This window comes from Chelonoidis abingdonii, chromosome 3 (genome assembly GCF_003597395.2).
Source record: "Chelonoidis abingdonii isolate Lonesome George chromosome 3, CheloAbing_2.0, whole genome shotgun sequence".
NCBI classification, from domain to species: Eukaryota; Metazoa; Chordata; order Testudines; family Testudinidae; genus Chelonoidis; species Chelonoidis abingdonii.
Genome location: NC_133771.1, coordinates 18308791 through 18323497, shown reverse-complemented (window position 1 = coordinate 18323497; position 14707 = coordinate 18308791). Strand labels below are relative to the sequence as shown.

General features: G+C 47.9%; 1 protein-coding gene across 1 annotated transcript in view; it reads right to left on the bottom strand.

The window, feature by feature from the left end:
* Window positions 1–14707, bottom strand: part of ITSN2 (intersectin 2) — a 137503-nt gene that overhangs the window by 64790 nt on the left and 58006 nt on the right. The window contains 4 exon segments of the mRNA XM_075063640.1: window positions 8605–8685; window positions 10888–11027; window positions 11681–11768; window positions 13502–13642. Of these exon segments, the coding sequence (XP_074919741.1) occupies window positions 8605–8685; window positions 10888–11027; window positions 11681–11768; window positions 13502–13642 (450 nt within the window).

The following is a 14707-nucleotide window of genomic DNA, read 5'->3' as shown; positions in this document are numbered from 1 at the left end:
TTGGGAAAGAACATCGGTAGAAATATGTCCTGATTAATGTGGAAGGCGGAGACCACCTTAGGGAGGAATGCTGGATGCGGGCGCAGCTGCACCTTATCTTTGTGGAACATCGCGTATGGGAGGTCCACCATAAGCGCTCGAAGCTCTGAGACTCGCCGAGCCGATGTAATGGCTATAAGGAAGGCTGTCTTCCAGGATAAATATAAGAGCGAGCACGTTGCCAGTGGTTCAAAGGGCGGAGACATGAGTCTGGATAGTACTAAATTGAGGTCCCAAGAGGGGGTGGGGCGTCGAATCAGGGGAAAAAGGCGCTCCAGGCCTTTAAGGAACCTGGATACGACGGGGTGGGAGAAGACCAAGGAACCTCCCTCTCCAGGGTGGAACATGGATATTGCCGCTAAGTGCACTCGCAGAGACGAAATTGCAAGGCCTTGTTGTTTGAGATGCCAGAGGTATTCCAAGATAGAAGGGATGGAAACCTCCGCAGGAGCCACATCCTGTGCTTGACACCAGCAGGAAAACCGCTTCCACTTAGCTAAGTAAGTGGATCTGGTAGAGGGTTTCCTGCTGCCCAGGAACACCTCCTGTACTGGGTCCGAGCAGCATAATTCCAAGGGGTTTAGCCACGGAGGAGCCACACTGTCAGGTGGAGGGACTGCAGGTCCGGGTGGAGAAGCCTGCCGTGGTCCTGAGAGATTAGATCCTGATGGAGAGGCAGGTGGATCGGGTTGGCCACGGAGTGGTCCAGCAACGTGGTGTACCAATGCTGTCGGGGCCAAGCAGGGGCGATCAGAATCAGTCGCGCCCTGTCCGCGCGAAGTTTGACTAACACCCTGTGCACCATCGGAAAGGGGGGAAAGGCGTACAGGAGATGGCTCGTCCAGGGGATCAGAAAGGCGTCCGAAATCGAACCTGGGTCGAGACCCCGGAAGGAGCAGAACCTCTGACACTTCCGGTTGCTGCGGGAAGCAAAGAGGTCTACGTGGGGAAAACCCCACTTTTGGAAGATGCAGTAGGCCACGTCCGGGCAGAGTGACCACTCGTGGGTCAGGAAGGACCTGCTGAGGTGGTCCGCCAGTGTATTCCAGATCCCCGGAAGGAAGGACGCTATGAGGTCGATCGAGTGGGCTATACAAAAGTCCCACAGAAGGATCGCTTCCTGACAAAAGAGGGGAGATCGAGACCCTCCTTGCTTGTTGATGTAGTGCATTGCTGTCGTATTGTCCGTGAGTACTCGGACACAACAGCCCTGCAGATGGTACCGGAAAGCCTGGCAGGCGAGGCGGACCGCCCGCAGCTCCCGGACGTTGATGTGTAACTTCAGCTCCCCGGCCGACCAGAGGCCTTGCGTGCGACGATCGCCCAGATGTGCACCCCAGCGAAGGGAAGATGCGTCTGTCGTCAGAGATGCCGTGGGCTGCCTCGGATGGAACGGCATGCCTGCGCACACGAGGGAAGGATTGAGCCACCAGGTGAGGGAGCTCAAAACGTGTTGGGGAATGGTGACGATGAGATCTATGGAATCTCTGCTTGGTCGATAAACAGAAGCAAGCCAACCTTGGAGGGGGCGCATGCGTAATTTTGCGTGTCTGGTCACAAACGTGCACGCAGCCATGTGGCCGAGGAGGCTGAGGCAGGTGCGTGCCGAGGTCATCGGGAACGCCTGCAGGTTCTTGACAGCCTTGACTATTGCTTGAAATCGGGGCAGTGGAAGGGAGGCAGTTGCCAGCGTGGAGTCCAGAATCGCCCCAATGAACTCTATTTTTTGAGAGGGGTCTAGAGTGGATTTGTGCACATTGATCATCAGGCCCAACGACTGGAAAAGGGTCCTGATGACGGCAACATGCCTGGAGACCTGGACCTTGGAGGTCCAGCAAATCAGCAAGTCGTCGAGATAGGGAAAGACTCGAATGTTCTGGCGACAGAGATAGGCGGCGACCACTGCCATGCACTTCGTGAAGACGCGCGGGGTGGTGGAGAGGCCGAATGGTAGAACTGTGAACTGGAAATGTTGGTTGCGTACCGTGAAGCGTAGGAATCGTCTGTGGGGAGGATAAATCGATATATGAAAATAAGCGTCCTTTAGGTCAAGAGCAGCGTACCAGTCTCCGGGATCCAAGGACAGGATGATGGTCCCCAGTGACACCATGCGGAACTTTAACTTCTTTAGAAAGACGTTGAGGTCGCGCAGATCTAGGATGGGTCGAAGGCCTCCTTTTGCCGTGGGGATTAAAAAATAACGGGAGTAGAATCCCCTGCCCCTGAGATGTCGCGGAACCTCCTCTATCGCCCCAATGGAGAGGAGCGTAAGGACCTCCTGCCAGAGGATTTGCTCGTGAGAGGGGTCCCTGAGGAGGGACGGGCAGGGTGGGCGGGAAGAAGGGGACGAAAAAAACTGGGAGGTGGTATCCAGATTCCACCGTGTGTAAGACCCAACGGTCAGAAGTCAGTTGAGCCCACGCAGGGAGGAAGGAGGAGAGGCGGTTGGAGAACGAAATAGGATCCTGGGGGAGAACTGGTGCTCTGCTCCCAGGCGCACCTTCAAAAGTTCGATTTCGGGCCCACTGATGGTTTGGTGGGCCCGTTATTGGTACCACCTTGGGAACCCAACTGACGCCGTCGGGTCACACGACCACGCCTTCTGTTAAAGTCTTGACGAGGCCTGGAAGGGGGACACGGGCGGTGAGGTTGGGCCCGGAAGGATCTCCGCTGTGTTTGCGGAGTGTGCATCCTGAGAGACCTCATGATGACTCTATTGTCTTTTAAACTCTGGAGTCTCGGGTCTGTCTTCTGGGAGAAAAGGCCCTCGCCTTCAAAGGGAAGGTCCTGAATTGTGTACTGGAGCTCAGGGGGTAGGCCCGAGGCTTGCAGCCACGATATCCTACACATTGTGATCCCAGATACAACTGTCCTAGCAGCTGAGTCCGCCGCGTCTAGAGAGGCCTGCAATGACGTGCGAGCTACCTTTTTACCCTCCTTGATGAGGGCTTGGAACTCCGGCTGGGAGTCCTGCGGGACGAGCTCAACAAATTTTCCCACCGACTGCCAGGTGTTGAAGTTGTATCAGCTGAGCAACGCCTGTTGATTGGCCACCCGCAACTGGAGGCCCCCGGCGGAGTAGACCTTACGGCCCAAAAGGTCCATGCGCCTAGCCTCTCGTGATTTTGGTGCCGGGGCCTGCTGACCATGGTGCTCCCGCTCGTTTACCGACTGAATGACCAGAGAGCACGGAGCTGGGTGGGTGTACAGGTACTCCTATCCTTTGGAGGGTACCATGTACTTCCGCTCCACGCCCCTGGCCGTAGGCGGGATAGATACCGGGGACTGCCAGATTGCGTCCGCCTTGGTCTGGATGGTGCGGATGAAAGGCAAGGCTACCCGAGTTGGAGCGTCCGCCGAAAGAATATCCACAACAGGGTCCTCGACCTCCGGGACCTCCTCCACCGGGAGTTGATATTCAATGCGACCCGTCGGAGAAGGTCCTGATGGGCACGGAGGTCAATGGGAGGTGGCCCCGACATGCAAGAACCAGCAACTGCCTCATCCGGGGAGGAGGAGGAGGATGACAGGCCGGGAAGGGTCGTGTCCTATAGGGCGTCCTGATCGTGCGGAGCGTCAGGGTCCGGATACACCGGATGGTCCTGGACTACTGTGGAGACCTCAACTTCCTCCGGAGCGGGGCGGCTCCCTGTCGCTTGTGGTGCACAGTGCTCCGAGGGGGCAGAACGAGAAGCCCCCGTGTTATCGCCCTGAGCCTGATGATACGCCCACGGCATCCAAAACGACCACTGAGGCTCCTGTTCGGTGCCGTGGGTCCCGTGCCTGGAACGGCCCTGCACTTCAGAATGTTCATAGCCAGTGCTGTCTACCTGCGAGGATTCCGACGGGTGCCGCGAAGGCCAAGGCGGGGCTGAAAGGCCGTGTGAAGGCGGTGCAGGTCCAGGGTGCCGAGAGTCTTGTCCCACCGGAGAGCGGTACCGGGCAGCGTTATCGGTGCCGAGACGTGAACCGGGACCTGTGACCAGCGCGGTGCCGGGAGGTCGACCGAGACCGCGAAGCACGGTGCCGCGAGTGACTGCGCCGATAGCGGTACCGGGAAGCTGGCCAACGACTGGAGCATCGGTCCGGTGAGCGAGACCTGGAGCAGTACCGCGAGTACGACCGGTACCGAGAAGGCGATCGGTACCGGGACTGCGAGCGGTACTGGGAGTAGGACCGACGGCGAGATTGGGAGCGGTGTCGGGACCTGGATCTGGAATGGCGTCTGCCTCCGGCGTCAATGGAGGGTGGCTGGATTAGTGAAGGCTTACCTGTTGATGCAACGACCCGCACCGGCGGCGCCGGGGGTTGGGTCAGAGTAGGCTCCGTGAGCGCAATGAGGTCCCTCGCCGTTGAAAAAGTTTCCGGCGTGGTCGGGACGAGGAGCTCAACCTCGGCACATGCCGGGGAGCTGTCATGCACCGGACTCGACGGCTCTTGATCTGCCGGTAGTAACGGTGCTGCCAGTGCCACGGTCGGTGTAGGCGCCGGGCGACACGGCTTAGGCTGAGGCTCCAACTGCGGTGCTGGCATCGGGGCCGCAGGAGCTTTGGTCTTCTTGGCGCGCGGGGACAGACAGCGGTGCCGAGATGGCTTCTGCACCGATGATGGCTGGTGCCGCGTCTTGTCAGTACCGGCGCTCTCTGGTGCCGACGAGGTACTTCTCCCCAGCGCGGATTTGGACGGTGTGGATGGTGCCGGTCCCGAGCCCAGGGCTGGAGGAGCTAGTGCCACTTCCATTAGGAGCTGCCGCAGGCGAAAGTCCCGCTTCTTCTTCGTCCGCGGCTTAAGATTTGCAAATTCGGCACTTGTCCAAAAGGTGGGATTCCCCCAGACACTTTAGGCAAGAGTCATGGGGGTCTCCCGTTGGCATCAGCCGGCGGCAGGCCGAGCATGGTTTGAAGCCCGGTGAACCAGGCATGAGCCTGGGCACCAGGAGAGGGGACGGGGTAAACCCGACCCTCCAAGCTACGTACAGTAACTAAGCTAACAAAGTATTACTAAAAATACAAACTACAACTATAACTATAACTAGAGAAGTATTAGAATGGGTGAATCGCTAGGGAAGTGGAGAAAGGCTAAGCCGTGCTCCACTGTTCCAACGACCAACACGGGTGGTAAGAAGGAACTGAGGAGCAGACGAGTCGGCAGGGGTATATGTTCGGTGCCATAACGGCGCCACGCCAGGGGGCGCCCAGCCAACCCGCCGGGTGTTGCTAGGGTAGAAAATCTTCCGACAAACGTGCACGCAGCGCGCGCACACCTAACTGGAATGGATATGAGCAAGCACTCGAAGAAGAACTACACCATTTGCTCAAGAAACTCCCTGAACAAGCACAGCAACAGATCTGTACAGACACATGTCTAGAACCCCGACCACAGGTATTCTATTTGTTACCCAAGATCCATAAACCTGGAAATCCTGGATACCCCATCATCCCAGGGACTGGTACCCTAACAGCAGGATTGTCTGATTACGCGGGCTCTCTCCTCAGGCCTTACGCTACCAGCACTCCCAGCTATCTTTGAGACGCCACCGACTTCCTGAAGAAACTACAATCCATCAGCGATCTTACAGAAAACACCATTCTGGACACTATGGATGTAGAAGCCCTCTACACTAACATTCCACACCAAAAGGGACTACAAGCTATCAGGAACAGTATCCCCAGTAATTTCATGGCAAACCTGCTGGCTGAACTTTGTGACTTTGTCCTCACGCACAAACTATTTCACATTTGGGGACAATATATACCTTCAAGTCAGTGGCACTGCTATGGGTACTCGCATGGCCCCACAGCATGCCAACATTTTTATGGCTGACTTAGAACAACGCTTCCTTAGCTCTCGTCCCCTAACGCCCCTACTCTACTTGCGCTACACTGATGACATCATCATCATCTGGACCCACGGAAAAGAAGCCCTCGAGGAATTCCACCATGATTTTAACAATTTCCATCCCACCATCAACCTCAGCCTAGACCAATCCACACAAGTGGTCCACGTCCTGGACACTACTGTGCTAATAAGCGATGGTCACATAAGCACCAACCCTTACCGGAAACCTACTAACCGCTATATTTACCTACATGCCTCCAGGACACACCACACGATCCACTGTCTATAGCCAAGCTCTAAGATACCACCGCATTTGCTCCAACCCCTCAGACAGAGACAAACACCTACAAGATCTCTATCAAGCGTTCTTACAACTACAATACCCACCTGCTGAAGTGAAAAAACAGACTGACAGAGCCAGAAGAGTACCCAGAAGTCACCTACTACAGGACAGGCCCAACAAAGAAAATAGCAGAACACCACTAGCCGTCACCTTCAGCCCCCAACTAAAACCTCTCCAGTGCATCATCAAAGATCTACAACCTATCCTGAAAGATGATCCCTCACTCTCACAGTGGGAGACAGACCAGTCCTCACTTACAGACAGCCCCCCAACCTGAAGCAAATATTCACCAGCAACCGCATACCACAACAAAAAACCATTAACCCAGAAACCTATCCTTGCAACAAAGCCCGATGTCAACTCTGTCCACATATTTATTCAGATGACACCACCATAGGACCTAATCACATTAGCCACGCCATCAGGGGCTCGTTCACCTGCACATCTACCAATGTGATACATGCATCATGTGCCATATACATTGGCCAAACAGGACGGTCTCTATGCAAAAGAATAAATGGACACAAATCTGACATCAGGAATCATAACATTCAAAAACCAGTAGGAGAACACTTCAACCTCTCTAGTCACTCAGCAATAGACTTAAAGGTGGCAATTTTGCAACAGAAAAACTTCAAAAACAGACTCCAACAAGAAACTGCCGAGCTTGAATTAATATGCAAACTAGATACCATTAACTTGGGTCTGAATAGAAACTGGGAGTTGCTGGGTCATTACACATATTGAATCTATTTCCCCATGTTAAGTATCCTCACACCTTGTCAACTGTCTAAAATGGGCCATCTTGATTATCACTACAAAAGTTCTTTTTTCTCCTGCTGATAATAGCTCATCTTAATTAATTAGCCTCTTACAGTTGGTATGGCTACTTCCATTTTTTCATGTTCTCTGTATGTGTATATATCTTCTTACTATATGTTCCATTCTATGTATCTGATGAAGTAGACTGTAGCCCACAACAGCTTATGCTCAAATAAATTTGTTAATGTCTAAGGTGCCACAAGTACTCCTGTTCTTTTTTTAAACTACAAGTAACACAAAACAATATTGGAAATTATGGGCATACATCCCTTAAGATGGAGACTGTTCTTCACTTTGCTTAAGTATCACCAACTACTTAATTCAACAGAAAGTCACTACAAAAAGAAAAATACATATACAAATCTGCTAATTATGGGTGAAATATATAATCTTTTCTATAATTATGACTGAAAGAACTTTTTTTTTTTTTAATAACAAATAAATCCAATAACTAAGACATAACAGAGTCATGTGCCAAGTCAAATTCAGACCACAGCGTTTCCTCTAGCTAGGCTCAGACCAAAGGCTGAAATAATTGGCATGGAGCTTTGGATAACAGGCCCAAATTGGAATCTGATGCACTAGTGAAAATAATGCAATAGCTTTATCACTGTTGGAAACCATAAACACCCAGATACTAGCTTCTGGCTACACAAGGCGCTATGTCTTTTAAAGCTTTTAACAGTATTTTGTTTAAAATGTAACACTCTCATTCCCTCATGTCTTTTTATAATGAACTTTTCCACACCAGATCATTTAAAATTGCTTGGTGAATTAAATTTACAAAAAGAAAACACATCAGCAATAATTATCTAGTATACACTTTAACAGTTCATGATGAATAGGTGGAACATGGCCTTTCCTATCAGATTATCAGTCAAAAGAGAGTAATTAGGAATGGTGCATTCCCACTGCAAAATCTGACACGTTTCCTAAGAAGTCTTATTGTCAATGTAATGTAATTAATAAGAAAAAGATAATACAATAAAATCTCCATTGCACAGTGAGTTTCTGCAGCAACAAACTAATCCTCATTACCTATAACAGGCAAATTATTCCACAGAATTGCACTGACATAGGTGGGAAACAATTTTTCTTCTCATTTTAAACAGAGTTTGAGGATTACTGTGAAAAATAGTATTATTTGGTTCCAAAATCAAGAGAGAGAGACACACACAAACACACACACACAGAGGAAGAAACTGTAAATGTTTCTATCAAAAAGGAAAGACTTTTTTGGTGGATATTACCTTACCTGAAAAGAAAAAAACAGTACCTAGGTAATAAAGCTAATTGAATCTGTTAATAAATCAGTCCATTAACAAACAAGATACACATCAGTGTTTTATGGCATTGCTTTATAAGCAAGTAAGTTTAAGACGTTAAATAGCAGAAAAGATTTAAAAGCAAGCAGAAAAAGAAAGAATATCCATTCTGTTTTTGAAAAGTTTTATTTATTTATTTTATTGAGTGCTAAAGAGATAATACACCCAAAAAGAAAGGGAAAAACAGAAAAACTGTGAAATAATTAAAAGCAAAAGAGCCAAAGATTAGAAAATAACCTTAAGTAAGAGGAAGAGGTTGTTGAGACAGCTTAGCAGAGACAAAAGGCACTGAAGAACAGAATCATCCATATTCTCACACTGTAAGATAAGGCAGATAAAAAGCCAGTTAAACTTTGTAATGATTTAAAAAATATATTGTAGAGAAGACTACATTGTTGATGCAGTCATTGAACATAAATGAATGGCTCCCATTAACCAGCAAGCCATGCAGCACACGTGATTAAATGGAAGCATGTTTTCTTTATTTAAAAAAAAAAAAAAAAAAGTTCTGAGAGTTTTTTCCCTTAATCTCTCTTCAACAGATGCAGTTTGGTCCTTCCTCTAGCCAGAAGGGAAATCATACAATTTATTCTAAAATTCACATCAGTGCCACTATGAATAAGTCAGCAAACAGAGCAGAGTGACAACACCCTTGTCAGAAAGTTGCATTCATCTGTCAGATAAACTGACAATATATAAATCACACAGCTTCCTTCAATTACCCTCTGCGCATTCTCTCTCCTAGTTAAAGGAATACAAGCATCCATGTGTATTGCCAAAAGTGAGCATCCCAGGTTCTGTGCTGGCACATTTAGCATTTTCTCCAATAAAAATTAAGCAATTAAGATACTCCATTTACAATCTGCAAAATGGTAGCCATACAACAGTACTGCCATATGGACAGAACCTGCAAGGTGCTCAGCACCTTCAACCCCAAGTTCCCTCTGAGCTCCCCTAAGTTTAGCTCTGGCAGGGAGAGGCGCACCTCTCCGGGCCCCAACCCATCCTGGACTGACAGTGCTGGATTTATAATGGTGGCAGGCCCACTCTCAGCAGGGGCCCTGCCGGCCCAGCACTCCACTTCACTTGCACTGTGGGCAGGCAGTTGCAGCACAGGCTCCACTCCTCTCCAACCCCTTCCCCGCGCTCCTCTAGGCCCTCTGGCCCAGTGCTTCTCCTCCCCCCCAGCCCACTCACTCCTCTCAGCTGGCTGGCTGAGAGCTCTTCTCTCTGCTCCTGCCCTCCATCCCTGGCAGGCAGCAGGGGTAGAGGAGAGGAGCGGAAAGGAGCCCACAGCTGCTGCTGATCCTCCGGGCTGCCAAAGCTGTGGACCATTACCAGCAGCCCGGACTGCAGACCCACCAAGCCTGTCCCAGACCTGCCGCAGCTGGGAGAGAGGTGCCACTCTCCCGGCCCCAAACCAGCCCAGCCCTGGACCTGCCGCAGCAGGAAGAGGCGCCTCTATCCCACCAGCCCAGGTGCCGCTGCAGGGAGAGAGACTTGGGTGGAGTTCTCTCTCCCTGCCATAGCCCCGGGGCAGCCTGCACCCCAAACCCTTCATACCCAACCCAGAGCCTGCTTCTCCACCCAGAGCCCTCGCCCTCCCCTCCACACACATCCCCAACCCTCTGCCCCAGCCCCAACTCCCTCATCCTCAGCCTCACTCTAAAGCACGCACCCCCAGCCGGAGCTTTGATCCCACCTATACCCCAACCCTCTGCCTCAGCCCTGAGCCCCCCTCCCACACTCTGAACCCCTCGGCCCCACTCCACCACATGAATTTTGTTACGTGCACCAATATGAATTTCGTTACACACATCACCTCCATATTGCTGCACGTAACAAAATTCATTCCGCACATGCATGGGAAAAATTAGAGGGAACACTGCCCTCAACTCTCTTACTTTATGTATTTTAGGAATTGCATTGAGTAAGGCCTGGTGTACACGGGGGGTGGGGATGGGTGAGGGTGAGCTAAGTCGGTCTAAGTTACGCAACTTCAGCTACGAAAATAGCGTAGCTGAAGTCAATGTACTTAGAGCTACTTACTGCAGTAGGTCAACTGCTGACACTCCCTTATCAACTCCACCTATGCTTCTTGCTCCAGTGGAGTACCGGAGTTGAGGAGAGATGCTCAGTGGTCAATTTACTGCATCTTCACAAGACGCAATAAATCGACCCCTCACTGGACTGATCGTTCTGGAGGTAAGTGTAGACATGCCTTAAGAGTGAGCAATTAGTATGCCTTTGAAAGGCATTGTAAAATGATGAATGCAGAGGAGGGGTAAGCAAGAGGGAGGGAGTGTTAATATCTAATTACACAAATGATAGTTTTGAATTAGTTTCTAATTGCACATTTGCTAGAAGATATTGGGCCATGCTGATTTTGATATTATAAAATTGGCAGAGACTTTCAGAAAAGGCATGGCATAGGGGGACAGCAAATAAAAGTTTGGTGACTGAATGAGGAAGAAAACACTGCTTATTACTAAAGACAATGTATTTGCAGACTGCGTGTACCTTGAGCTGATTGTTAAAGGTATCCATTTCAGAGAGTTTGGAAGCAGTTTCCTTTTCTAGGGCATTTAATTGCTCCCGAAGTCTTTGGCATAATTCTTCCTTTTCTAGGAACTTCTTGTTCACTGAACTGATTCCTGTATCTGCATAGGAAAGATCAAGTACTTTTAAAATGATTTCTATTTGTGTTAACATACTTTTCAATAATCACGTTTTAAAAATTTACATTCACTCCTACTTGCTTATACCACTCCTTGTGGTACGTTCTCATATAGCTTCTAGCACAACTGGGCCTTGATTCCTGACTGAGGCATTCAGACACTACCACAACTCATATAATAAAGTTGTATGATATCTACTTTTCATATTTTATTAGTCTGATTAGATGCAACTCCTGTGGGCAGACACTTCGGCCCACATTTGCCTCTCACTACAGTAGTGTAAAACTTCCATAAGTTCCTTTGATTTAAATGGAGTTACTCTCAATTTTACACGACTGTAAGCAAAAGGAAAATCTGGGCAGCAAGGACTATAATTCCTCCCTGTACTATAGTCTGTATTGTCTATATTTAAAGCTGTACCCTTCTTTTCTTATCAAAACATATTTCTCCCCACAGTTGTTAGATGTAGGAAATGGTAGAAAGTAGGTCCAACAAACAGTTCTGAGTATTCATTGGGACTTGCTGAATCTATGGTGACTATGAAGGGATGGTTAACAACAACACAGACAGTAGCCTTCCCAGTGAGTAAAGAAAAGCTAGTATACAGAGCAAAGAGTTTATCTGAAGACACTTACTAGGAGTGTTGTCCAGCTGCATGTGTTTTATTCTCTCATTTAATAACTGCTTTTCAGGAACTAAATGGACTAGTTTATTCTGATATTCCTATAGATATAAGAAAGAGGTACAATGCATTTTTAAGAAAGGTTAATATCTTTTTACATGGCACCAACCACAAAAACAAAATTTTCAACATCACATGAAGTAAACTGTATGATGGTGCATTGGTATAATTGTTTCCCTCTCTATATAAATTTAAACTGTTTTAAACTTGTGTGATGAAGAATATATAGTTATATATAGTATATAGTAATATATAGTAAGTATTCTTCAACACACGTGTTTAAAACAATTTGAATGAAAAAATGTACTGCATATTAGCGTAACATTTGTGTATTATGGTAGAATGTGAATTTACAAAGAAATCCAAGCATTCTTTGAAACTGGCCATCAACTAATAGGTTTCAGTTTCTGATAAATAAAACAAAAACAAGTTATTATACTGTGTGCTTTAGTTTAGCATATGGAATTTCTAATACTTGAAATCAATCAATTTTAACACCTTGTGAGGGATTTGCTCCAACAGTCAATTGTAGAAATAACTGTAGCTATACCAGTGCTAACCTCTTGTGTAGACAAGAGAAGGATCAATACACAACGAAGAAATATCAGTTATTACTAACTGCAACTGTGTGTTTTGGGACAGATGAGCTTAAATCTTTTTTTAAAAAAGTGAGATGAAATAATGCAAAAGCAGTTTTATGATTTTTCACATTAAAAGTCAAACCCTAACAATTAAAAATTAACATTCCCTCGTAACTGGGTGCTGGCCAAAAGGCCCGGACTCAGCCCCTGTTCACACAGAGCCTGCTAGTTCAGCTCCCAGTATGGGGAAGAGATTGGAGCTGACAGGCTGTGGCTGATTAAAGCCCTGAAAGAGAATCACCTGTGAGCTTGATGGGGGAAGGCCTATAAAGCTAGCAGGAAGGAAGTAGAAGGGGGGAGGAACAGGAGGAGTGAGGAACTGCTGCTCCCAGCTAGCAACAGGAACCAGCTGTCCCCCGGGTGGCTACCTAACTCCTACTGAATTGTACAGAGTTGTATATAGATGGTGGTGGGAATGAACACAGCGAAATAAAAGGACACTGGGTTTTGCAAAGTAAGAGGTCTCCTGCTTATTTGTACCGCGAGCGACGAGGGGCCCATCTACACCCCCCTAAAAATTTGTATCAATGAAAAACAGAGTTGATTTTTGAATTACATCAATTAATTGTTGGAATGACTTGATGAACATCAGCTGTTGCATCTTTCAAACATGTTCCATCATGTTGCTTAATTCAGTGATCTGAAAACATCTCAGATATTGTAGACAAAGCACTGCAAAGGTCTACTACCTTCACTGGAAAGGTGAGAGCAAGAAAACACCTTTGGGAGTTTTACTTCTTTTTAAAAATATCAAATGTAGATGAAGAGGCAGAAACCAGATAGGAATCTTACTGAATCCCGCAAAATATCTTCCTATATAATCACTGGTAAACTAGCACATGGTACTGAAATTATGGTCAAAACCTCACTTCTTGCCTTGTAAAATTAATATCAACCATCATGAATGTACATATTGGTTTCCCTAATGCTATAAATAATTTTAATAAGCATTGTTCAACCACATTCACTGGCCATTTCTACTTAGTTTTCTTTTCCGCACCCTAACCATTCAATTCCTTGATGCTATTGCACAAATATTTCCTATAAAGACACACTACTGATGGCACTGCAACTGTTAAAGAGAAACAACAGGAGAAATGAAAGATCTTTAGGTTTAACAGGAAATCACATACCTGAAGTTGTTGTTGTAGCTGTTTGATTTCTACAATTCCCAAATCACATTTTTTATCTAGAGCTTCCAGTTCACTTTTCTGAATTTGTTTTCTGCTTCGAACATCTTGCAGTCTGCCTGTGATCTGCTGATGCTTGTCATTCTACAGAAAAACAAAAAAGATTAAACCACATGTTGTAAAAAAACAAAACAAGAAGTTTCTCTATCAAACTTCTCTGAAAAGATCATTTCTGCTTAAAGGTACCTTAAGAATAATTCTTAGAAAAAACCCTGCTTTGATTGCTGAGCCAATACTAAGTTACCATATATACTCGTTCATAAGCCAAATTTTTTTAGTAAAAAAGGAAGCACCGGAGAAGGGGGTCGGCTTATGAACGGGTATAGAGAGGGAGAGGTGGGACACAGCCCCTCCCCCCAACAGAAGGAGCAAGGAAAGGCAGTACAGCCAGCAGAGCCAGAAGAGAAGAGGCGGGGCCAGAGTCTCTCCGCTTCTGGCAACCGCTGCTCTCCCCCCAGCCTCCGAAAACAGCTGCAGCTCCAGGGCTGGCAGGCTGCAGCTGTGCTGCTCGGCCCCACCTCCCAGAGCAGGCTGTGGCCACGCCACCCGGCCCGCCAGAGCATACTGCAGCTGTGCCACATGATCTGGCCCACCGGAACAGGCTGCGGCCACATTGCCCAGCCTGCTGAAGCAGCTCCAGCCAAGCCAGAGACATCCTCCCCATGTCCTCCCCGGATGGGATGGGATGAGGAGAGTGTGGGGGTGCCTGGCTAGGGATGGGGTCATATGGGGGTGGTCACAGGGGTTACTCCCCTGACCCACCAGCTTCTCTCCCACAAAAAAGTTTCCCCACCAGTTGCTGTCCCAGCCCGTCAGGGTAAGCAGCTGGTGCACCAGGACACTTTGTTTACTTAGGTTTACCTTCGTGCCTGTGGACACTCAAGGTAAATAGATCATCTCGGCCCACCAGCGGCTTATCCTGATGGCCCGGGAGCCAAAGTTTGTTGACCCCTAAATTATAGGGTCGGCTTGTGAACGGGTCATAAAAATTTTCCATTTTCACTTATCCATCTTGGGGGAGTTGCCTTATAAACTAACCGACTTATGATGAAGTATATATGGTAATTTCCTGATCAATAAAACATTGTACTTAGCACTTTAATGTGCATTTTAAGATTCTTGTAGTCTTAAAATACTGTATATTTCACT